General features: G+C 39.9%; 1 protein-coding gene across 1 annotated transcript; it reads right to left on the minus strand.

The window, feature by feature from the left end:
* Positions 1–1,474: 1,474 nt before the first annotated feature.
* On the minus strand, positions 1,475–24,388 carry LOC139607754 (sodium/potassium/calcium exchanger 3-like). The gene is made up of 17 exons (XM_071460916.1): positions 23,682–24,388; positions 17,159–17,269; positions 10,232–10,308; positions 10,001–10,075; positions 9,785–9,869; positions 9,356–9,459; positions 9,197–9,271; positions 9,086–9,111; positions 6,961–7,014; positions 6,693–6,835; positions 6,382–6,548; positions 6,063–6,300; positions 5,650–5,816; positions 5,268–5,382; positions 5,025–5,137; positions 4,790–4,855; positions 1,475–3,629 (listed from the first exon to the last, which is right to left on the minus strand). Exons 1-17 carry the CDS (start codon positions 23,782–23,784, stop codon positions 3,519–3,521), a joined length of 1,830 nt encoding a protein of 609 aa, XP_071317017.1. The 5' UTR covers positions 23,785–24,388; the 3' UTR covers positions 1,475–3,518.
* Between the last annotated feature and the right edge of the window lie 1,685 nt (positions 24,389–26,073).

The following is a 26,073-nucleotide window of genomic DNA, read 5'->3' on the forward strand; positions in this document are numbered from 1 at the left end:
CAACATCCTCTGTACAGGAGTTCATCTGTTTGGTTTTGAGCTGTTGTGTCTTTCTGTAGCAATGACTAGTGTATTGAAATTATTACTAGATTTGAATACAAGATCTTACAGCAGAGACTTCCAACAGCTGAGTGAAAAAAACGGTGTAAATTGCAAAAAAAAAAGATGGAAAGAGTGAGGACATAAAAAGACAGTTTCTGTTTTGGGTGATGAAAAAAACAAAAAAAACCCAAAAAAAAAACTATGACAAAAGTAGGAAACCAGCAATTATTTTCATTTAATCTTTTAATCTGTAATTATATTTGCAATTAATTAATCTTTTAGTCCATAAATTGCAGAAAACCCCATCTCAGTTTCCCACTTTGCCCAGTGCCTGACGTAGCAGCTGTTTTGTTTACCTAGCATCACAGTCTCAAAGAGGAAAAAGCACCAGATTCTTTGACTAGTGAATGTTTGGAATTTTTGCTTGATAAATGACCCAAACAAATAACTTACTATCAGAATAGCTATCAAATTCCTGTTGCACAACTAAACAATTCATTGACTTACTGTTTCAACATTGAATTAGAGTTTTCTGTTAACGGTGAGTGTCACACTAAAGCCTACCTACAAACTATGCCTCAAACCATGACGGCACTTATAGAAAAGTAAAGCTTCCGACAGGAATTTACAGGATAATTATCACATTTTCTTCTTTGCCCTGACATTTTAAAAGTTGTCTGTCACCCTAAAGATGCATTGATGGGAAATGGTTTCTAAACTCTTGGCATAATATTTGAGCTGATGAGATGAAGTGTGTTTAAACTACACTTTTAAACAAAGTATAAATAATAGATGAAGCAGTTAAAGTTTGTGAGACAATTTAGTAGGAAAAGGGATGAATACTTACTCTAATCCAAATCCAAAGTGGTTCTCCAGTTAAACTGGGCGAATGGTTTCAATAAACTGTCAGTTTGAAGTAAAAACTCATTTCAACTATTGAAACAAGAAAAAATAATTTAACTGCTTTTAAACTAACTTATTTGAATATCCAAGCCATTCATTAAAACATTTTGAAAACCATTGTTTTTTTCGACCTGTAAACAGGAGTCTCATTTTCTGCATGTTCCCTTGCATGAAATAAGGTTGAGTGTCAATGAATCAATACTGAAATACAACTAAATCTTCAAGATTCAAAGATGAAAAGACAACTACAACTGAATTCATTAGAGTGCTAGTCTGACATTACAGCCTTCATATTCCACTAAACAAAACGACAAAATATGCATTCATTCTGTTATAATTCACAAGTAGGCTTACATTATTTCTTTTTCTTTTTTTTAAATATCAAAAACACCACAAAACTAGTCTCTGTCAGACATTCATTATTGTAAAACTATGTAAATTATTTAACATTTACAAACAGTAAAAAGTATTGTCAAGAAGACAATGATAATAATTATACAGCCATTTAAAAAAAAAAAAAAACCCCCCCCCCCCCCCCCCAAAAAAAAAAAAAAAAAAAAAAAAACGCCCTCTTCACTTTAGTGGAACATCTTGAATTCACTGGTAAAAAAAACTGACAGTATGTCATCCCTAAAAAACTAAAAATCATTGTATTATGGGAATGAATCCAGATTATTGTGCTTTCCTACAGGACAGAAGAGCAGCTGGTGTATATGATGTGCACACACACACATACACACAGTATATGTGCTGTATGTGCGAGTGCATATTGTTCTGCATCTGTCCTGATCCAAGCTTGTGCTAGTTGTAAAAATGTTCCACCAAAGTGAACTAATCTCATAAAATGTACAAGAAACAATACAAACATCGATTGTCGTACCTAAACGTGAAGTATTACAACTAACCTGCACTCAAAGTCAAAGTTTGTGACACTCATAGAAGTACATTATATATTAGATTTCATAGTAATAAGACCTCTAAAAATACTGTAACACTAGGTTAATCTTCTTACGTACATTAAGCTGTACCAATACTTGCTTATAAGTAGTGAGGCAAAATCGTCAAAATATTGTCACAATAATGTGCATTTTCATATCAATGGTTCTACTCTAAAAGTCTTCTGACACATACACAGTGTCCTTTACTGCAGGACTAATCAGGACCTCACTGTTTGTTGAGAGGCTCTTTGCTGTAATTCAGTGCCACCTGCTACATTTGAATGCATGTAAATATTTCCACACTAATGATAAAGTCAGCTAGGGTGTACATTCAAAACATACAAGGGTATTCAAACCTAAGGCCAGCAGACAATTCGGTTAATCTGATGCATGACATGGCAGGTTTTAGTACCACTTCTTCAAAATAACATGAAGAACATCCATTCTCACTACAGCCACATATGAATTTCAGCCTCTTGTCACATCCTGGTCCCTGAAAATCTGTTCTGTACTGTAGCCTAGTAGGGTTTTTAATGGGTAGCCTCACTTTAATGCCTCATTTCACCTGCAGTAAATCATAACTGCAGCCATCTGCTGCCTCTGCAAATCCACCTCAGACTGTTTGATTAGTCTCTAAAATCCTGAGGAGACGATATGTCGGTTGGCAGCAGAGGAGACGCAGGCCAAAAAACTTACTCTCTATTAAAAATGATTTTTGTTTGGTGTGTTGTTAATAAAGCTGCAGCAGTGTTCACAACACAAACATTAAGAATATTCATAAAGAAACTGAAGAGCAGACTCAAATGTAATGAGCTGCAGTGAGCATGAAGCAACAGTCTCTGACAGAACCAGACCTTTGTGTCATTAAGACCTTTTCATTTATGCTCACTGTGTTAACAATTAATGTTGTGTGCATGATCCTTGCCAACGCATAAAAGGGTGTATGCGTGTTACGTCTTATTGCTCTAGTGAAATAGTGAAAACACATAATTTATTCAAAAAGTAATTACCAAGCAGAAGCAGTTTGTAGCATGTTAGCTTGTTAGCTGGTAAGCTAATTTGGCTGATTTTTAGCACGAGGCAACCTCCCTCAAAATGTTTGTATATTCAAATTTACAAACAGGCATAAAAAAATATAATGTTGTTACGGGATGGAAACTGAGATTTTAGCTCAGTTATATAATTATCATCCAAATATCAGTGAGTTGCTGCTCAGCCACAACATTGCAACAACCCAGCTAATGGGGACCAGAACAATTTGTTTTCCTGTTTCACCTTGTGACTAAGGGTCCAACAATCCTGCTGCTTCCATCTGCCATGTCATTCAATTTTTTTTGGTAAGTCACCCATATTTGATACATAAAAGACTGACAGCTTTCAAACACTGCACTGTACGAAAAGGAGGAAAAAACAACTGTGCTATTGATAAAAGACTGTGAATTAGTGTGGTTGCATGTGTACAGTATCATCCTAGCGAATCCTATAGAGGTGCACAGAAACTCTCACGAGGAACACAACAACGCTGTCACTCTTTTTTTTTTTTTTTTTTTGGCTTCATGAAAGGAGACGTGGTAGAAATGTCCTCTCAGGACTGAGCATGTTGTCTGACAGGGTTTGACCTTTGACCTTAAGGCCTCACATCTGCCCAAAGAGGATGGAGCAGAGCAGGAAGATGGCATAAAGAAACATCAGACCAAGACCCAGCCGGCGATCCAGCTTCCAGTGGTTCAGATGAACACTCATCACCTGCAAACAGGGAGAAGGGAAGGAAAGATTTTTTTTTTTTTTTTTTTTAACTTACCAGATTTTAGCCCTCATAAATCCTACTGTGCAGGTTATTGTTATATCACTAATTCTGTTTTGGAGAGAGGACATGTATTAATTCCAGACCAATACTGAATTGTTGAGGCTAATATTGATATTTGAGGGTTAAATAAATCTAAGAACTGACTGTATTTTGTTTTTGTTTTTTTTTTATAATTGTAACAAGCCTTAAACTTGTATTAATTTATTTTTTGGCCACACGGGGGCAGTGCAAGAAAGATGTAAATACAACATCAACATGCAAAGTTGCACACTAACACATAAAACTTGCTGACTTCATCAGTCTCCTGTTTGCTGCTGAAAGTACAGTGGGAGTTTTTTAGCTGAAAAACAACCACCTGCTGCGACCACAAACGAGGTTGACAGGAACTGTGGGCCACTATATTACTCAACAGAAGGACGCTGAAACGCTGTAAGGCTAAGGGGAACTGCAAAGTCAGGTCATTTAATACATTGTTAATATAATAATGTTAATTAATTTAGCTTTAAATTTGATTAATAAATAATTGTAACCAAGATAATACTTGAGAGCCGAAACAGAAACTTGTTTGAGCTCTCTGGTAGACAAACTGTTTGGACAGTACCTCACACGTCAATGTTCTGCAGTTTTGCATCTGCCAACATATTTGCTTACACCAATATTTCGGCAATCAGCTAAAATTTGCTGATATTATCAGCTCTGTCAATGTATCTGTCAAGCTCTAACATCTAGTACAAATAATCCTGCAACCCTGAAAATATAAGACTTCTGATAACATGCATATAATATTTTAATGCCATTAAGGTCTGAAATACAAGACAAAACATTTTAGAAACAGCTTCTGCTTCTTTCTTTTCACACTCAACTAGTGAGTTGGGAAATATGCAGGGTAACTCTACATCTTAATGTTCAGTTATTTCATCAAACATGTTCTGTCCCTCTCATGACATGATGACCATGGGACACATTTGCAGATTTGAATGATACAATTAAGTGAGAGGACACTTGACGATAAAAACGATCAATAATACCTTTATCTAAAATCAAACCCAGGCAGACATGACAACATGTGTGCGATGTTTGGTATGTTGTGTTCACTCACTGTCAGAAACACAGATGCCAGCAGCAGGATGACAGAATACACCAGTCCCTTATTATTTATGGAGACCTGTGAGAAAAACAGTACGTGTCACAATGTTATGACATCTCACTGACATGAGGACCCAAAACCTCTGCTTTGATAGCTCTCACACACATGTAGACATCAGTAACCCAGGAAAGATAGAAGAAAGAAATTATTCCTCTTGTAGGGAGATAAAGTGTGTGTGTGTGCGTACTGATGATCCGTGCTCCACCACAAGGGTACGTAAAGCCCAGGGGAAACCCAAACCCAGCAGGATGTCAAAGATATTGCTGCCTATGGAGTTGGACACAGCCATGTCCCCCATGCCTGAAAAGAGACAGGAAATGTGATAGAAAAATGCTGAATTGAAGCACTTGCACCACAAAGAGGAAAAGCAAAAAGATTTGGAGCTGGGAAAGTTAGAATTTAGAGTTGTAAACCTTTTTTTTTTTTTTACCTTGTCGTGCTACAATCAGACTTGCCATGCAGTCTGGTACGCTGGTCCCTGCTGCCAGGAAAGTTATTCCCATGATGTAGTCTGGGATGTCTAGTGTGAAGCTGATAATTGTGACCTGATAGAAACATTAGGACACACCAGGGTCAAGTATTCAGTTATGAAGAGTTGATGTTATGTTGTTTGTACTGTACGGTAAATACAGCAGTATCCTAACATTTTCACAATTCATCGTCTACAATGTAATCACTCTGTATTGTCGCAACAGCAGCCACCTCAAGCACCTGTGATCTGTTTGTCATCGTTTCTTTTTTTTAGGTTTTTTTTATTGATTCAGTGTAAGAGTTCATTATCTGTCAGCAAGGCACAGGTCCTGTCTCCTTACCATCCACACCATGAGGTAGGAGAAGACGGCGATCCACAGGGTGGAAGCCACAAAGGTGACCATGAACCAGCGCTGCCAGCGTGGCAGAATACAGTTAGGCACAGTGCAGTAGAGCAGGAGGCCCAGAGGCCACGTGATCACCCACTTTACCCGCGCGCAGCAGCCACCTGTGAAGAGCAGGAGGTCAGGCCCATCAGGATCAGGTAATCAATCAATCAATCAATCAAGTGAACTGTCAGCAGAGGAACGACATCAAAATATCTCAGCTGCTTGGAAGTGACATGATTGTTAAAATCAGTTGTCAGATTTTTTTGATTGAAACCAATAACAGTCCATCCATAGAAACACACCATTGCAGGTTTCATTTTATTTTCACCTGTGGCTGCTAACAACTGGTGCTGGACCCTCCTCACCTGGTATGCGCACAGGACTGAAAATCCCATCTTCATCGTCTTCTTCCTCCTCTGGCTGGCACACCTCGACCCCTGGCTTGTCTCCTAACTCTGCGTCTCCTATCCCGGGTCTCCCTCCTCCATTCTCCAGACTGCAGGAGCCCGTCCTCTTCAGGCTGTTGCTGGTTGACCCGCCTCTTGACCCGGGACCTGCCTCACCGTCCCGCTGGTTCTTCGACGTCCGGATCAGCCTCTGTCTCTGTGAGAGGACAGCAGGAAGGTTTTGCTGGAGAGCTCCAGGGAGGATTGTGATATAATCTGGGATATTTGCGTCACACACCTCACTGATGAGCATGCGTCCCGCCATGGTGAGTCTGGTGCGGGGGGAGAAGTGGGGGGTGATCATGATGCGCAGGCCGGCCTCAGAGAAGGACAGTTTGTGGGGGTTGAGGATGAGGAGCTCATCCACCATGATGACAGGAGGAGGCTCCTGACCGTGGGCTTGGCCTGTGAAAGAGGTGGTCAACGCAAAACAAACAGCACTCCATTAACATTTATCACCCTGGCTGAGATCCTTGTAACCAATGATTGGCAGCAAAGACAAAGACCCCACAGACATGTTGGTCAGCTGGACTCGTAACGTCTTCTGACCTTTGTTGAGCAGCACCATGGAGGTGTTGCAAGCGGAGGCATCCTCTCCCATCTTGTCCTCTCTGTGATCCTCTGATCCGACGCAGCATGGCCTCACGCTTCTCATCTGACGCATCACAAACGTCAGAATCTGGGAGTTGAACCTGAGGCCAAACAGACACCGTTTGTTTACATCCGTAGATACAACAAACAGAGTGTGTCTGAGTCAGAATGACGTTTGTGGAGGATTTATGACAGATGAGGACGTTTCGTCTCTTGGTAAACTTACTTCATGATTATAATGTAGATTCCATACATGGTCATGAGGAGCAAGGACTCCCACCTGCACAGCAAGCAGGAGATTTGTGTAAGTCTAGTCTGACATTCAACACAGTTACACAGTTTATGTTTGCAGAGTAAGTGAACCTCCAAGATAATATAGACAGTAAACCTTGAGTCTTGCTTTACTCCTACTGTAATGCCAGTGGTGTGTGTAATGTCTTACATCAATATAAATGTGTGGATAATGACTGATAATATAATTCATTTTAAATACCTTTGATCTGAATTGTAACATTTCTTATTTAAGAAACAGATACATTACTTAATAGTTAAAATTCACACAGCATCTCCTTAATTCTATTAAACAAGACTTTTGAAAGTTGGAAAAAAAAGTTCAATCTCAAGATTACAGTACATATACATATAAAATAAGAGCAGCTTGGTTATTTCACACGGGAGATTTCTGTTTTTGTGTTTTTATCCTTGCTTTTCTTACTGGTTTGAAGTCATTACGGCTCAGATGGAAAAACATTATGCATTTCCATGCAACATTCACAGTTTGGCAAAAATGTCAATCAAAATGTGAAGACAATTGTGTGGTTGTTTGCTGAGAGTTTGTGCAGTGAATCAAATTTGACCCACACAGTCCTGATGAAGCAGATACGTTTTAGTGCATTTATTCATGAACATTAAATGAAAAGGAGATCTGACCGTTTTCAGAGACTTTAAGATGGAGTCCCAATTTAAGATTTGCCTTTAGGAGATTTAGTCATATTTATCACTATCACTATCTTCATCATGAAACACAAATGCAGCACTAAGGGCAGTGGGACAGATAACAGATCTGGTGAATAAGCATAATAACTGTGTACTCCTGAAAACCCCAACCCCTGCTTCCCCAACACACACTCATAGTGAACTCGTGCGAACAGCTGCTCCACTAAGCCTGGTCAGACACTGGATGACCACTGCTGCACACGTGCAGACTCATATCTCAGATATTCTGAGCATGCAGTGATTTGGCAAAGTCAGCTAAAACACAAATCTGCCAAAGTGCATTCAGAGGAACAGTGGTGAGGTGAAATACAGCAGGACAGCTTTGGCTCAGGACACTGCGATTCATTAACAGTCCTCCATATATCACAGATGAATGCACTGCTCCAGCTGACATTAAGTCCATGATTAAATCTCTTTCATTAAAACCACTGACACATACAACAAGGGAACCTTTTTTTTTTTTTTAAAGCCACAGGCCTCAAGTCGACAGAATCGTAAACATTCAGCAGCTTAGCAGCTAAGCACCAATTGAGCCTATTGAGAAAGAAAAGCTACATAAAAGAAATCAACTATTTAATCTCACAGATGAGCTCCAAAATCACCCATTGTGTGTGAAGTGGCCGCTGCTGATGACACACACCTCCTCCACAGAGATTATACAAATGAAAGGTCCTTTTAAAGTAAATTTTAAATAGATGTGTGTTCCTTGTCACCTCTGCCGACTCTGAAATGAGCCGTGGCTGAGTATAAATCAGGAACCAAATCAATGTAACATGCTCCACAATCACTGACTGTTGAACCTGCTGACACGCTCATCTTCATGATTGTAATAACAGTCATTTGAGGCAGAGGTTGTGACACCAATCAGAGTGTGAGAAGAAGGAGATGAATTTGCAGATCTGTCGAGTGAGGACAAACAGCCTCTGTGGAAATGTGATCACAAGATGAGCGCTGACTGTGATGTAGCGTTATTAAGAGTGTTGTATATCTTCAATACATTTTTAATGGAATGATATTATTGTGGGCTTGCTGTTGTAAATGAGCCTTGAAATTAATTTCTGTGACTTTTGGAGGATTCTCATCAGTGCCAATGATGTAATGTTAACAGGGATGTCAGCTCCTTTTCCATCAGCTGTGATCATTATTACTGTGAACTCCTTATTTAATCAAATTGCTGGTAGTAAGTTTGAAGAGCTTTCAAACAAAGTCAGCCTCAAGGATAAATCCAATCAGATTTATACAGTTAGTATCTGTGAAAACAGTGTAAAACATTGTCCCGCACAGAGAATCAAACAATTCCTACAACATTTGTGTAGCTAAAGAGTATGGACATAATTGAAGGTATATGGACTCACCAGACAACTGTGGCATCGTAGATAACCTAGAGAGAGAACAAAACAGATTCTTTAGGGCACAATATGGAAGATTAACACTGATGGATTATTTTGGTGAAAAGCACATCTCACCATGATGAGAGTTAGTACAGAGAGGATGTAGTAGGAGGAATCTCTAAAAAGAGACCACCATGTCAAATGCACAGTCTGGAGAGAAAAGTTCAAAATATTAGTTTTCATTCTCAGTAAGAACTACATTTAAGCTGTTTGTAGATTTTTTTTTTTTTATACCTGGCCTGCAAAGATCCCACTCAGGCCGATGATAACCAGGATGTTGAAGACAGCAGAGCCCACGATCGTGCCGACTCCAACGTCTCCTTTAGTGATGAAAACACCTGAGGGTGGGTGACAATCAAACAACATTTATTGACATGTCTGAAATGGAGAGGCAGATTACTTTAAATCAAGGCCTGAGAATAGTGAGATCAATTATTCATGCTGATAATGTTCTGATCGGTCTGATTTATATCATGAGTATAGTTGTGGTTGTAGGAGTTAATTTAAATTAGACAGTGCTGACATCTCCTGGATAATTTTGGCACTGCAGAGACTGGGAGGAGAACTGGAAACTCCAGCATTTACACTTCAAAAATTTTATGAATAAATTTTGACAGGCTCCCTCAAGACAGTTATTCTGTCCAGACTGGCCGGGCTACTAACCAATAAGAGAGGTGAAAAGCTCGGGAGCAGAGCTTCCTGCAGCCATAAATGTCGCCCCGGCCACATCTTCACTGAGCTGCAGGTTCTGCAAGATTTAAAAAACAAACAAAAAAAAAAAAGAAACCAGAGCATACCAAAATAAGAAAATAAGACTAATTTAACAATGGTCTGTTAATTTAAGAAAAGTATATCTGAAGGCAGGTTGTTTTTCCTCACCTCAGATATTTTCTCCAGGGAAGGTACAAAGTAGTCATCACAGACGATGGCCAGAGCGTAGAACATGTAGATGGCCTGTACGAGCACAGATAAGAGAGCGGAGGGACACATACACATCCTGCCTTTTATGTAGGGCTTACTTTGTAATATATGATGTCAGATCTTGGCGTGATGAGTCGAGGACGTAAATAAAGTCAAGAAATATCAGGTGTTATTGTGTGAAATACTCACGCAGAGTGCATGCAGAAACACAGCCCCCTTCTTCCTCTGCTCCTTGGTAAAGATGTCCTCTGGAAACTCATGGATGGCTGTGGGGGGGTCAGAAATGGCGATAACTAAAACAGTCATTGCATTCTCTGGGTTAATCCTTTACATTTCTTTTTTTCTAATATAAAAAAGATTGATTCTGGAAGCAGGGGACCAAAATTAAAAAAACACAATCTGAATGTTATTGGACGTGAACTGAAAAATTGTGCAAAAACAAATGTAGACTGATCCAAGTGGTCCAAATGATCTGTAACACAGTGATGTAACTTCCAAAGTCTCGTTTGTTCATTTCATTCACTTAAATTTAGGGCACAGATTACACAGTTTACTTATTGCCCTCTTGCTTGTGACATTTTTTTTCTTACCAGATGAAATGTAATATAAGACGCTTCTGATTTCTGATGTAAAGTTTCATTTACAATATACAACCTTTCATTACAGTCATGTTAGAATGAACAAATATATACATTTTCTAGCAGATGTACCACAACCCACAACAACATCTTCTAGACACAGTGTTTGCCTTGCACTCAACAGTGAGACAGGAAGTGAAAGTAGCAGCTGCTTCCTGTCCTTCCTCGAGTGTGAAAGAACTGTTAATGACGGCTTAGTGTCCCTGTGTTCCCTTGGCGTTACCAAAGAGAGAGCCTCGAGTGTGTGCTACAGCTCCAATTCACAACTCTGAGCTGAGCAGGATGAATTTAAACTATGGGGGAGCATAGAGCTATTTATAGCTCTTGTTCTGTGTGAGACAACAGTGGGTCGACAAGCGCACAATAAGCACGGTGCAGCCGTCACAATGCGCGCTGCAGTGCGGCTGCATGGAAACTGAACAGCCGACCGCATGGATTAAGATTGGGTCCCTTGTGATGGGGGATATGAGATGTGATCTTTGACACTGCAGTGTCAGAGAATGAGAGCAGGGGACCATATGGTCCTGGGGAGGGGACAGCAATTTGGTCATGTTCAGTTAGAAAATGTAAATGTTTGTGCACTAATGTTTACACTTTGTGTGAGTGCCAGAGTGCAGCGCTGCCTGTCTGCTTGCAGGCTTGTTGTGCCATAATATGCCTCTTGTGCATCATTTTCAGGGCCTAGAGTTGGTAGGGTGGCGGGGGGCTTTGCCTCTGTTGTCTGCTCTCTTAGACGACTGAGGAAAAAGCCTGTTTTCTCTGTGTGCCAGCTGTTACTGCAGGGCAGGGCTCGTCCACTAAATCATCCAGGCTTAGCATGTAAACTTTCTGTCATCTTATCGCACGAAACAGAGGCTGAATGTGAAGCTGCACTAGATGCGTCTTCTGAAGCGGCCTGTCAAGCTGATCAGCTGTTGGACATCTGTGCTCTCTGTGTGGCTTTATTTCTTTCACCTTCGTCTCTGCTCCCGGCGTCCTGGAGGACTTCCAGTCTCCTTTCTGCCCCAAACAGAAAAACTCCCAGGTTATGCTGTAGGTAGAGACGCGGGGCTGCAACATGCAGCTCAGATGGACGCTTTGAAGAGTTGCTCTGGTGAAGGCAGTTGCTATGGTGACCCTCTCCCCAGGGGCAGCTTTTTTTTTTTTTTTTTCTGATGGGTGGCAGTAGGAAGCCAAAGGCAAGGCGATTGCGTGAACAGTGAGAGAGGGGGGAGGTGGATATGTGTTTCCCATGGTTAGAGGTTTATGAAAAATGAAAAAAAAGAGAAGTGACAGCAGCTCTGGACCGTAATATCTAAAAATATTTATTTTTCCTCACAAACCCTCAGGAGAGGTCTGAGAGAGTGAGGGAGGGGGGAGAACGGCACAGAGATACACGGGGACAGAAACAGTGTGCTGGTTTACTGAAGGCTGTTGGACAGGAATGTGCTCTGCCAAGACTCTTACGCTGTGGTTTCACAACACAAGACCGCAAACAGAAACACCGGCATTCAAGATGATCGAACATCTGCAACTTCCCAAATCAGGGATTTAAGCCAGATGTGCCATCGATAAAATCAGTGTTTTGTAATCAGAGGTTGATGTACAATGTTGACGTACGCTTACAGCTCTGACAATACAATTCACTCATGCACTCAGACCTCTAACATCGCTTCTCTCTGCGCCTGGTGTCTTTTCATTGCCCAGAATCACAAACTGCTCCCACAACTCAATCACCTCTGATCTAGTTCCGTCCGTCACAGCAGTTCACATATCTTTGTTTCATTTCTACACAAGCTGAAGAACTCCTAAAGAGATAATCCTCGACCGAAAAACAGCTGCATATATTTCCTCAACCTTCTCACACATGTATAGCTGCTGTGGCTTCTGGACATCACTTCCTGTGCAGGAGGAGGCAGACAGAGGGCAAATGTGAAGCTTTAATGAACTGACTGAATCACTGAGCTATGTTATCATTCACTGACAAAAGGGTTAGAGTATTAAACGACTCAAAGAAGATCCTAAACTGTTACTTTAACGTGAGCAGCTTCTAGCCCATCAGTAATTCTGTTTAGATAAGTTTATCTTCTTCCATCTAAAAACACATCACTAAGTTTCCCAAGATACAGAGGTTGTGTGATGGTTTCTTCAAACTGTCTGCAATATTTCCATCCCGTCTGCTGTGAGGCAACGTGTAACAAACTGTGTCGGTAATAAGTGCATGTGATGCTGACTGGGGAAGACCTCCCCACAGGCTACACTGAAGAATAACCAAACAACTCTTTGTGAAATAAAGTTTTTTGGGACATTTTTTTCAGAATTTGTTTTTGTGTGACGAATGAACTGTCACAATCCAAAGTATTAAACTGAAATCACCCAAGATATTTACTTTAAATCCTTAGTGAGGAAGAAAGATGAATGAAACATAATCTAACAGTCTGGGCCTTAGGTCAAGCTGAGTGAGGAATAGTTATTCGTTTGTTTTTCATTCTCTTTCTCTTTTGTCATGATTTCACTAGTCATTATATTTTGATCTAAAACTTTATTCTGCCTTTGTTTGTTATCTAACTGTTAACTATGGTGTATATATGGTAGATTTAAGATGACTGCAAAGAAACAATCATTAGTTGTTTACTCGCTTTTTATGAACTTTATCAGAAAGAGATGAATGAATAAGAAACATATAAATTATAACAACATGAACAAGAATTTTATGAATGATCTCATAGTGTTAAAACGAGACACTGTTTGTCATGAAGCAAAGCGTACATTTGTTTTAATGCATCTGCTTTTGGCTTTAACACACTGCGTGTCCGCTCTATAAAACTTTATTATCTTTTAGTCGACTCCACTACAACATTTATTGCCATTAGACGACACTGTTGTCTATTTATTAAACCTCAGCAAAGCATCAGCCAGTTATTTGTGCTCTAATTTTAATTACATAACAATAGCAGACTACAATTTTTGTCTTAAATGACTTAACCTTTAAATTTTTTTTTTTTTGAACGCAGATTAGCTCTTCAAATACAAGGTCAATGCCAAACCGATTCTTCAGAAGACATTAGAAGTGAAATCTCCACTAACTAACTGAATGACAGGGAGTGGGCGGTACAGAATAATATATTGATCTGAAGGTCAGCAGGGGTCCTGGAGTCAAGCTATGGTATTGACTGGCACACGGAGTAAAGTCGTATCATGCACCAACCAAACTAGTGTTGATGTACACACACGTACACACACACACACACAGACCTATGTGACACTGCTGCATTTTTCATGAGGAATCAAAAAATAAATATTTCATCCAGGTGTGTAATGTAAATTCAATTATGCATTTGTTCTTTGATTTGCTTTCCTTTGAGGCAGTTTGAATACGACGCTGATGAAACGACAGCAGAGCTTCAAACCACCTTACACACACACATATACACACACACACACACACACACACACACACACACACACACACCGGCACACACACTACCTTACCCGTCAATAAAAAAACACCATACATAATGTTACACTGTTGTGACAGACATGAGCAAAAAGAAATACTGCAGCGGCGTAGCTCTGCCTGATCATACTCTTCAGAGGAAACAGCAGAACATCTTTTAAATGACAAACACAACTTTTAAGAGGACTTTATTATAACGCTCACATTCAGCTTTAACCTCTGCCTGTTATTCCTTAAATGTTGACGTCTTTGGTGTGGGCAGAAAGTGAAGGGGATAGTGCAAGATCCAACCGTATCTGCTTCAAATTTTCCACAACTCCACATAGCTACAAATAATGGCCACATTAACTATTAACTGGTGTTTGCTTTGTGTGGCATCCATAATCTGGCTGTCCTGATAAAAGTCCAAGACCATTTGAAGACAATTTGTGTTAGATTATCCGCCAGATTCTCTTTCTCAATGCTTTCCCAAAAAAAACCCTGAAAACATGGCAGTGGAAAAATACTATTCTCAGCTGACTGTTGCTTGCCAAAATAAACAACATAACAAGCCTCAGCGACACACACAGTACGAGCCATTTACCTCATTTACATTATTTGGATTCATTTACCCCTCCTTCATCTCCTCACCGTCTATTTTTAGTTCTTTGCTTTGCACTTTTAATGGTTGAAAGACAGAATTGTCTGGGTTTCAAAATTTAGCATTCAGTTGCCTAGCAACAACAGTCTCCGAGGCTTGTCAGCCGAAGGCGGATCAAACCGTCTCCATCTTGTAAAGCAGTGGAGGGATGAAAAGAGAGAAAGAGAGCCTGGGGCTGGACATTACTGTGCAATCCCCAAGATAATATCCCCCAAGGTCCAGGGCAGGTTTTTTAATCACACCACTGATTATGCAATCACTGTCAGACGGCCTGCTGAGGAGGAGGGCGGCAACCTGGGCCTGGAGCCGTGCTCACTGCTGTGTCTTATACTACCTGTCCAGCTTCTTGTTCGCCTGCTTGTCTCCCACTAGAGACAATGAAGTACAATGAAGTATCTAGCTGCAGTGCGCTTGTGTGAGAGATAATGAGGGAGATCTGTTTGCAACCAGGAGCTCAATAAAGGTTAAGTATGTTATCAGGTAGCAAAACACAAATGGCTGTACAGAGCAAATGGAGCACTGGTGGAGACATACACCGAGTCTCATTATTTTCTCTCTCAAGTGTAGTGAAGAAAAAAAAACCAAAAACCTCTGGTGTAATATCACAGATGAAGATGTGTGACAGCCAGCGGGACAGTGAGGTGCCTGTGTTGTGTGAATTTACTGCAAGTGTCAGATCGATTGTCCCTGATGACTCCATGTTCATGCACCTCTCAAATATAAACTCTCCAAAAATATAACCAATAAATTATTGTTAATGTCACTGAGCTGTGGAATTACGTTTCCGGATAAGATGATGAAAAGCTAAAATGGTTTAAGCTTAAAATGGCTGAGAGTCTGAGGTTTGGTGATAAAACAAACATTAAAACTGACATCTATGGTCATACAGTGGAAAACTGCACAAGTCAAACTCGTACCTCTAAAATAAACTAATGTCTTGAGACAGTATTTATTAAATCACTATAAATCAAACCTTCCTTACATGATTAAGAATAGCCATGCTGTGCTCGTGTCGGCTGTACATTCTGTGAATAAATTAGGATGCGCTCACATGATGATCTTTCCCAACTGCTGTGATTAATAAGATAAAAGTGATGGGAAGTCTCCAAGACTTCACAATGAGCTACACCACATATTTTACTGCCACATGTGCACATCCTTGTGCACTGAAGATGTAAGGCAAGTGTCTTTCACTCAAATCTATTTTCAAAGAGCTCAAGATTGTTCAGTGTGTATATGTGTGTGTGTGTGTGTGTGTGTGTGTGTATTTTTGGAGGACTGGCAGATTACACCTGAGGTACCAGGTTATTTGCACAGTATATAATTAGCATAACTTGAATTGTGTCAATTTCTATGAGAAATTTTGCGCTCAGGCTCCAACAATAACCCTGCAGTTTACATACAATACAACATTGTGACTGACAGCATAATATCAGCACAGCTGTGAGGTAAATGCAAATGATCTGAAGATACAGAATTGTATATTGTCAGTGAGGCAAAAGGTTTTTCTTTGTGCAGCTGTGTTATTTTATCTACTCTGTTCTATTCTCGCCTCACAGTTCCTCTCTGATCTGAATTTTTAATAATAAAACTGTCAGCTGTGATGACTGCAGCTCATGTCAGCCAGCCAGCTAATCAGCCTGGGAACCAGAGAAACACGGCTCTGATTATGGCTGTCGATTGGCTGCATGTCTCAGAAATAATTTGACAAAGAGCAGTTTGAATTTGTCCAAACTATTCCCAGTGCAACCGGACTCGGGAGACAAAGGGAAGTAACTTGGTGTCTGCTAAAAAAAAACAAAAAAACAGACTACCGGAGAAAAATCTAATCTGACTTTCACTGTGGCAGCCTCCTCTTTTGTTGCTCCGTCTGTCTTCCTGAGCACTTCGGTGCACCAGCTCGACATTGACTGCACACTCCTGTCAGCTAACACAAAGCTTACTCCGCGTGACCTTTCAGTTCACCTGCAGGGGAGAGGCAAGAAACTCTGGTACACTCCACCTTCCTCGTAGAAAAATACGATGTACACCATGCAAGTCTTGCTGGGTGTGTAATCCCAAATATCATACCATGTGCAATACGACAATAAACAATCAGTTTAAAAGACAACAGCCCTGCAATAAATCCTACCATCGTGTATTTAATTTACTGGATAAATAGAAAAATAAATAAACACCAGACATTCCTATCTGCTTGTCTCAGTTTTATCAGTTTTGAGCAAATGTAAAATATCACCATACATTATCAGCACCGTGATGTAATATCACATACATGTTTATAGAAGATATTATATCATTAGATATGATAAGGAGGTGCTGCAGACAGTCCGGGGGAGTTTGCTGGTCTGTCCTGGAGGAACGGAGCGGACGGCATCTATCCAGTTTAAAACACAGTGACTCACCTGCTCGCGGCTGATCCAGGCTCTGGTTGTCTGACTTCTCCTGCAACAGTCTGCGAGTCCATCGCAGTGTCCCGTCGCTCACGCCTGACCGAAACCCAGAAGACTCCGGCTCTGTTATAAAACAACACCAGAGTCAATTTTAGTGCAAAACCAGCCTGATACACTTAGGAAAAAGACCTCACACACTCCAGCTACAGAAGGTATTAAATAAATATAATCATATTCTATTATGAGTATTTCCGAATTTTCTTGTCTTATATGAAATTAGACTGAAAATGATGCAGCCAGTAAGGTAAATAATCACTAGTTTCAGCTTTAGTAAAATGTGATATGAAGCAATGCCCATCACAATTCCCTAGACCCAAGGTGACGTCTACAACTTGTTTGTTTTGCTGAACAACAAAGTGAAACCCAAAGATGTTCAGTTTAAGTGGACAAAACACAGAAAGACACAGAGAATCTTCCGGTGTGCCAAAGTAAAACCATAATTTCTTTTTCCATTTTTGTTTAATAAATGACTTTAAACAACTAAAGGTTCATCACAATTGTTGTCAATTAATTTTCTGTTGACGGTAACTAACAGTTTTTTCAAAGAGCCTCTGACTAATCTACAATGATATTTCTTATTTTATTAGTTTGAGTTTTGAATGTATTTTTCCCCCCTTCTAGTTATTGTCTCTACAGTTGTTCTTGAATCAAGTGAGGACTCAACAGACTGTATAGGTTCATGTTTCTGGCTCTGGGAGATAAGAGCATGTTCAGTAATTCACTCCCTGCTGCTGTCAGCTAACCTGAGCCATCAGCACTAAACTCTTTATGGTGTGTATTTCATTCCTCAATAGCTAATCTCTGTGTGGGTTTCAGTTTTTATGGCTTTACTAGGGCGAAAGCCGAGGAACTCCCCACAGATAGATCTGTCTCATCATCTCTCCAACGGAAAAAAAAAAAAAAAATACAGATATACTCCACTGCCACCCACAAAGATCTTTCCTCCAAGGGCCGAGAAGACGGTGAGACAATTATTACACTCTACACTACACACTGTCCTTTTATTTATGAAGCGGCTCAGTGTCTGTGTCTGATGCATTTCATGATTGCCAGGCGCTGTAGAGTCCCTTTGTACTGTACAGCTCAATGAGCCTATTTCAGGAGGGCAGCGGTCGTGGCTGAGAGGAAACGTGAAGGCTTTCATGTTGAGGCATCAAGAGGAGCTCAACTCGTATGAAATTCAAATGGGTTTCTGCCACAGATGGCTCTGCACCATTTTCACACTTGTAACTTCCAACACCTAAACCAATCTCATCTCATTAGAAAAAGCAGAAATAAAATGTGTGAGGATTATTCTATTTCTTTCCAAAATTTAGAAACTCTTATTGTGGTATGGAGCACAAACAACACATGCAAGACAACACTGAATATTGACAACTTCACAGCTGACAGAATATTAATATTCAACAGCTTTAACAACCGATTATTCACATTGTACATTTGGCAGAATTTCTCTGGTTCCATCGTCTCAGATATGAAGATTTTATTTCATTGCAAATTGATAAGCTTTGGGTTTTCACCTGTCTACTAGACAAAAGCATTAAAAGGCATTATATTGGAACTTGGGCATTTCTCACTACTTTCTGACAATTCATAGACAAAATTACAAAAAACACAAAATATAAAAGTTGTACTGTCTGATTCCTCTCCAGGCCTTTAAATGTCTCTGTACATATGAGGGTTCTGGTGATGCTAAGGCTAAACAGGATTTCCCACAGGAAAAGCCACACCGATCAAACATTTTGATGTGTGATCAACTTAGCATGGGACAACCTATATATATATATACATATACATATACATATATCAGATAGCCTTTTACTCAATCTTTTTATTATAACATTACAACATAACACATCTAAAGTTATAATAAGATAAAGTGGACATAAAGAACACAACCTCACACTTTCAATGCATGTAGCAACACTGTCTTCACTCTGACCCTGAGCTTTGACCTTCCTTATAATTTTGGTGATCCAGGATGTTTAAGATAACTTGAGAGTGACTGTTCCTCTGGGTAAGACTGTCTGCTGAGGGCTTGAAATGTAAGTATAAGGTAAAGAGGTTACAGAGGAATCAGTCTTCAATCTTAATCCTGCTGCCACATTCCTCAACATAAACACACTGGTTGAATTTAGAAAGCTAAGTGTAAATACCACCATGTTAAGTGTAAATAACCTAAATCATAATTCATCTCTCTACACATACAGACTATTGGGAACCTCTGAGTTGAAGCTCTGTGTCACAGCCTCTCAAATATTCATGTTGTGACATTTATTTGTGATTTTTATTTTCTTATTCTTAAGGCAGCAAAGAAGTCAAATCACACTGATTCATCTTTTTGCAACACATGCTGACATGAACTGAATGATGTAACGGCTGCAAATCATTGAATAGCCTTTTAAAAGCCTGAAAGACAAAATCATTATTTGAAACACAAAAGTCCAATGTCATCCGCTATTGCCTCCTTCTTTAGCAGAAACAAGACATTTGATACCATCAATCACACATTGACTGGACAGACCGGCTTCCTCAGTCCTTAGCACAAACAGGTTCACGGCCTCCACAGAGCAAGACTGCAGTCTGTGGTAGTAAATGTCTCTGACTGTGAAATCCTCAATAGTGGCAATGCAGGCGAGTGTGGTTGCATCTGAAACCTGAGTCTAAAGACATTACTTCATAAAAAATTATATCTGTCTTTCAGTCCAACACTCTGACCTCCAGTTTCATGTAGATAACAGTGTAATCCTCCAGATCTCCACTGACATTCAGACTGAACATTTACTGAGTGTCATGTTGCAGTAAACAGAGACCTGTTGAACATTTGATTTAACCTTAAATGGGATCTAAAGCACAGTTGCATCAATATCTGAGCATTGACAACACCAGGTTCACAATAAAAAAAATTTAAAAAATACAAACTAAAAAACAAAAGCTCAATTTAACTGCAACAATTTCCCTTTTTGGGAATGGCTACTATGACTTGTTTCAAGTTTTTATTTTCTCAAACCAGAAATGATACCACATCATTTAATGTATGTCATGGATCCAGCACATTTTTTCTTCTCTAATGCCTCAATGTATAAAATTTTCACATGATTACGATATTTTTCCAACTATACAGATGGCATGACTTTTTGTTTGCAGAAGAATTAATCGAACTGCTGCGACCTAATATGTGTTCTTTCAGCCCATTCAACTCCCTGGGTGGATCTCCACTGGAGGTATTCTGTAAATAGTGACTTAAAAGCAGCTACAACCTTTTTTTATTTTAACAATATACCACATGACTTAATGTTTGTGAAAACGGCTGCTGCTAGTGAGAGAATTATCAGCGACTCTTCAGTTCCCCTCAGCTCTACGGAGCATGTTAGCGTGTTAAGGCTTGTTTTTTGTTGTTTGTTTCCAGCACGAAACTTTACTGTTATGACTGACTGTCACGGCTCTCAACAACCTCTCTTCCTGGTGTAGTAGGCAGCTCTTTATAGCGAGACCTGACAAACCCACTGTAGCCCACACCACCTTTGCGGCACCAAACAGGGGACTGACAAAGTTAGCAACCAGCAAGCTAACATAGCAGGACATTTAGCAGCTGAAGAACCATGATTTTCCCTCAGAGGTTCGTGGAGACCAAACACAGCTAAAAGTGAAGTGAATAATCAACTAACATTCATTGGGTGGACACTAACACGCCTCCAAACAATGCTAATGTTGCTTTGTGTCTGCTGGATGTGTGAGTAAGTAATTAATGGCTAACACATTCAGTATATCAACCTAGGATAATAACATGTCAGTGTATGTTTACGGCTTGTTTCCAACCAGCCAAAGAATATATCACTCTATTCCATATTATAACATCCACTACTCCTAAAAAGCCAATCACACTGTCATGCCAGGGGACCACACAGGATCTTTTTGTGTCAGCTGTTAGACTCACTGCTGCTGTGACTTGTGAATGTTTTGAAAGAAATCACTCGCTTTTGGGAATGAGGGGCGGCCATCTTGGAGATCCAACCCAGCCCCCCTGCTTTTATATATATATTTTTTTAAATAAAACATTGGCGCACCAGCACAAACAATTCAACAGGTTTCTTTGTTATCTGCTTTGCTGTAGTCTGTAGGAGTTATTCACTGCTTTCAGCAATGTTTGTTGCTCTAGCAATTGTTTTCTTTTTGGCTATTGTTGCTTATAGAGCTTCGTGATGTCTCTTTGTGTGGCGCTTCTGCAAATTTTTTTTTTTTTTGGTCAAGTTTGTGATGTTAAAATACACTTGTAAAAAGTTTGTTTTGGATTGTAACTTATTTTTCCAAAATCCAATCTAGTGCTGTTTTTGTTTTGGCATAATCAGACTGCTATTGACACTAAGTGTTGGCTCCGCACATCCATAAATGGTCATACAAGCAGTGGTATTCAGGATGCTACACTATGTGTCATATTTTCCAAGTATTGTGAGTGTAACCTGCCTGTCGCCATTACAAACAGCAGACTACATGCTTTGCCTTGTGCTTTTATGTGGTTTAAGTTGAGCGGCCTTGGTCTCGGTTCAAAAAACCTCTTCTGGTTGATGCCACACTCATAATTTAAAGGTGAAGTATAAATATTAATGACACGGCTCATTCACCAGGACACTCTTCAACAAAGGACAGCATGAAATACCCGGATGAAACCTTACCGTAAATCAAACACTCTTGATGGAATAAAAAGTTCACTCATTCATATGTTTATAACACACACAGGATTACAGAACGAAGCGTTGGTGCTGAAGCGGCTGATGAGTGTGTGTGACCATATCAGCAAAGGTGATGAGAGGATAATGAGCCTAAGGGGGAGGACGGGATGGGGGGGTTTGATGCCTTTAGGCGCACTGTTGCTAGACAAGACACTAAAGTATCAAACTCAGACTTCACTCATATTTGCTCATGTGTCTGCAACCAGAGGAAAATAACCTCCTTCTGGCCACTAACAAATACTGATGTGACCGGGACTGGTGCAAAATGTTACACAGGTTGATGACTTTAAGGAGGACAGGTAGTGAGGGAGAGGTGGGTTTATGTGCACATGAACTGTAATGATTTATGTGACATCAACTACACTACATGTCATTTTATAGATGTGTTGTTCTCACTTGTCAGCTTTATCTTACCGTGGGGATGGAAGAGGAATCAGACCATAGGGAAATCAGGAAATCAGGATTATGTCAGTCACATGTGTTTGATGTATGAAATTGTGTTATATTGTGTTATGAACTGAATAAAATGCCAGTTACTGTAAAGAATTCCAGATAAATAATATCCATTTATCTATTATTTGTCTATGTTTAATAACAATGTATTTAGCCGAATGAAAAACACTTTTGCAACTACAGTGACAACAAGGGACAAGGCAGAAATTAAAAGGCCTGTTTATTTAGGGATGACGCAAGCAAGTCCACAAAAATGAATCTTTAACATGCCCAGTCATTTACAGTTTTTCTTCTGGGATTAATAAATGGCTGCTGGATCTGCAATAACCTACAACTGAATTTATCCCCAATGATAGGATTTATACAAGCCACAATTTGTGTATGTTTTATGTAATCTGAAAACTCACATTCCTGCAGTGTGAACAGAGAAAAAATCATGGCTAGAGGGACAGACGCTGGGAGATGGTTAGCAATCATGTTAGAAAATAATGAGCTAAGATTTGAATATTTAAAGCAGTGCTTCAGGTGTCTGCAGCTGGGTTTGTCACTTTGAAGACAAAGCTTTGCTCTAAAAATGACACATTGCTGGAGAATGGCACCTTAAACCTGCTTAATTCTCTTTTAATCTTATCTCAATTAAATATTATAATAATCTGTATTCTAATTCCATGAAAACATTTTGATGGGGACTTTGGACACTGCCTGTACCAGACACTGCATATATATTCATATCTAAATGTAAAAATAAGAAGACTGTGATCCATGGATAAGAGAGGAAGCATATTGAGCTTTGCTCCAAATGACACAAAGCACTATGTTGTGCTCTGAATACATGGATTATATATATATCTATATATATATATATAGATATATATATATAGATATATATATATATCCTTTTTTTTTTTTTTTTTTTACAGTTTCCAACCTTAATGATTGGTTGATTGGCTTTTTATATGGTTTCTCTTTCTTTTCACCATAAAGTGATACAGATATCAGTTAATTATCTATGATCTATCGTCTATGATATGATCTTTATATAGGGGGTTAAATATTAGTTATTAGAATCAGCCTAACATATGGGCTCGTAGTGGCTGCACTTCTCATTCTTCATGTAAAACCAAACAGTGAGTAATATCGCGCATATACGAACATGTATCATGCTGTGGACGAATTTATTTTATTTTACTTTATTTTGATATAATATTTACTTTCCTGTGAATACAACAGTGTCCGCAGGATTCTAGTTATTGTGCAGGCTCGCAGGCTGTAAATCTGTATAAAGGTCTCACCTGGTGCCTGGATAACCTGTGTGAGCCAAATGACGGCGACCAGCCCGACTCCACAGCAGCAGAACCGCTGGAAGGGCCGCCGGTGCCTCGCCGCTGCTCTCATTCCTCAGCCGGCCGCATATCCACGAAGAAACATCTGTTGCTCTCTCTCTCTCTCTCTCTCTCTGACACTTGTTTCACACTTTCCCTGCAAACAGCTCCGAGCAAACCTCCTCCGGTGGAAGCAACAGCAGCGAGCGACTTCTCTGCCAAGTTGTGTCAAAAAAAAAAAAAAAAAAAAAATTTTAAAAAAAATCCCCGCAGAGACGAGCCTGGTTTTCCCCTCCAGACTCAGAGCAGACGCCGTGCTGCTTCACTCCGCCGAGCCTCCGGGTCGCACATAGCGAGTAAACGCGTAAAAAGAGCTTTCTGCGTTCATGTGTACAGGCTGAAAGGTCGACGGCAGATCCCACAGTGAGGTGCAGCAACAGGAGGCGACATGCTCCGAGCTCTGAGCGCCCTCTCTCTCTCTCTCTCTCTCTCTGTGGCTTCCTCTGTGCGGCCACCAGGCGGCGACAAACTCAGCACAACTGAGGAAATACAACAGAAGTGTGTGTGTGTGTGTGTGTGTGTGTCCCTGCTGATCTGCCAACAGTGTATTCACTTCCAACCACTAAAACACACAGGACAGGGGGTGGACACATTAAAAGCATTACCTTGTAGCCCAACACTGCATCAAGTTCTCCATCTGTCTCCACTCTGCCCCCACCTGATGAGCTCTTGATTGGCTGAGCACACCTGAAGTGGTTAATTAAGCATGAGGGGGGGCTGGGGAAGATGGAGAGCAGGCAGTGCAGGAGCTAAGAGAAGGCGCCGTTAAATGCTTTACATTATTCCATATGATAATCCTAAAGAGAATAGGACGCGCGCACAGTTTGAGTGCAAGTTGCAAGAGAATGATTTACCTGCACAGTACACCTGTGAGTGATCAGTTGTGCGTGGAGATACAGAACGGCCCAAAACACAGCTGCTGTGTTCACTGCTGACAGTCAGTGTGCCACCCCTGTGATTAGTGGATGGCCCACTCTGCCTCCAGCTCCACAGTCACCCTGGTCTTTTAGACCACTGATGTCTGTTTAATGACCATATCTTTCAAACTGCACACCCCGAGTGTGCGTCGCAGACTTGTCCAAGACCAAAGTGAGATAACCCAGATGATATCACCATGACATCATCAGGATTATTTTTTTTTTCAGATTTTACAAAGCTCCTCCAGAACCAAGAATCCTCTTAAAATGTGCCCTGTACAAACAAAAGTTACTTGCCAAAATATACTGTGTGTATCCTTAGGGCCTAAAAAATTGTTGGGTGCACAAATGTCATGCCTCTTCCTGCAACCTGAACCCATATGTTCTTTTCTTGTCCATTGGTATTTTTCTTTTGGCAGAAGTACTTTGATACTATCTCAAAAATACTTCAGATGACTGTAAATGTCTCTTGTCATATCGCCATATTTGGGTGTCCAGAGTTTTACAATAAATACAACTCCAAGCAATAGATAGTATTGCTTTCACTTCCTTATTGGCAAGACGACATCTTCTCCATTGGAAATCCGCAAAAGCTCTTTCCTCTTAACTGTGGTTCTCGTTGTACTGAAATGTCTTTTCCCAATGTGCCATATTTTTCAATAAAAACATTAAACAAAAACAAAAAAAAAAATGTTGGGTGCTTTTCCTTCTGGTTTAAACAATTGTAAAGTAAGATTTTATTTTCAAATTTTAAATCCTGCATTGTTTGCGTCCATGTTTACTTGCTAGCTGTTTTCTTCTTCGCTGCCTTTGAAGGTGAAATTACTATGCTTTCTCTGTGCACTGCTACCAATTGTTGATCAGCAGACTAGCATGTATGTTGTGTAGGCTGCATGCTCATGTTTATAAATGACACCGACCTCCTCTAAAAGATGAGTCCATAGGTCATCTGTACAAGCAGCTCATTATTGTAACCATATCTACGAATGTCCTCTAACCTTAATGAAGAAATTATTCTAACCCAAACCATGATTTTCCCTTTTGTGCCTGAACTAAACTAAGCTAAACTATTCCATAAGCTTAATCATGTATTTATTATTATAGCTATGATAATAAAGGTCGATTTCACCTGCCACTGAAAGGGCGCTATAATAGATTATAACAAGGGGTGGGGACAAACCACCTACAGGACCTGTTGCATGTTGGACCTGTCCATGACGCTATGAATGGTCAAAACTCCACAGGGTACCTTTAAGGTGCAATAATGAAAAATTATTATGACTTAAAACACCTATTAATAGTTGAAAGTCAAAGCTAAAGTTCATCTAGTCATTTTTATTCATTATGAAAAATACAGTTGAAATGAAAATGAAGTTTCTTTGGAA

This window comes from Trachinotus anak, unplaced genomic scaffold, assembly GCF_046630095.1.
Source record: "Trachinotus anak isolate AG129_WGS33_773 ecotype Australia unplaced genomic scaffold, CSIRO_AGI_Tana_v1 ptg000024l, whole genome shotgun sequence".
NCBI classification, from domain to species: Eukaryota; Metazoa; Chordata; class Actinopteri; order Carangiformes; family Carangidae; genus Trachinotus; species Trachinotus anak.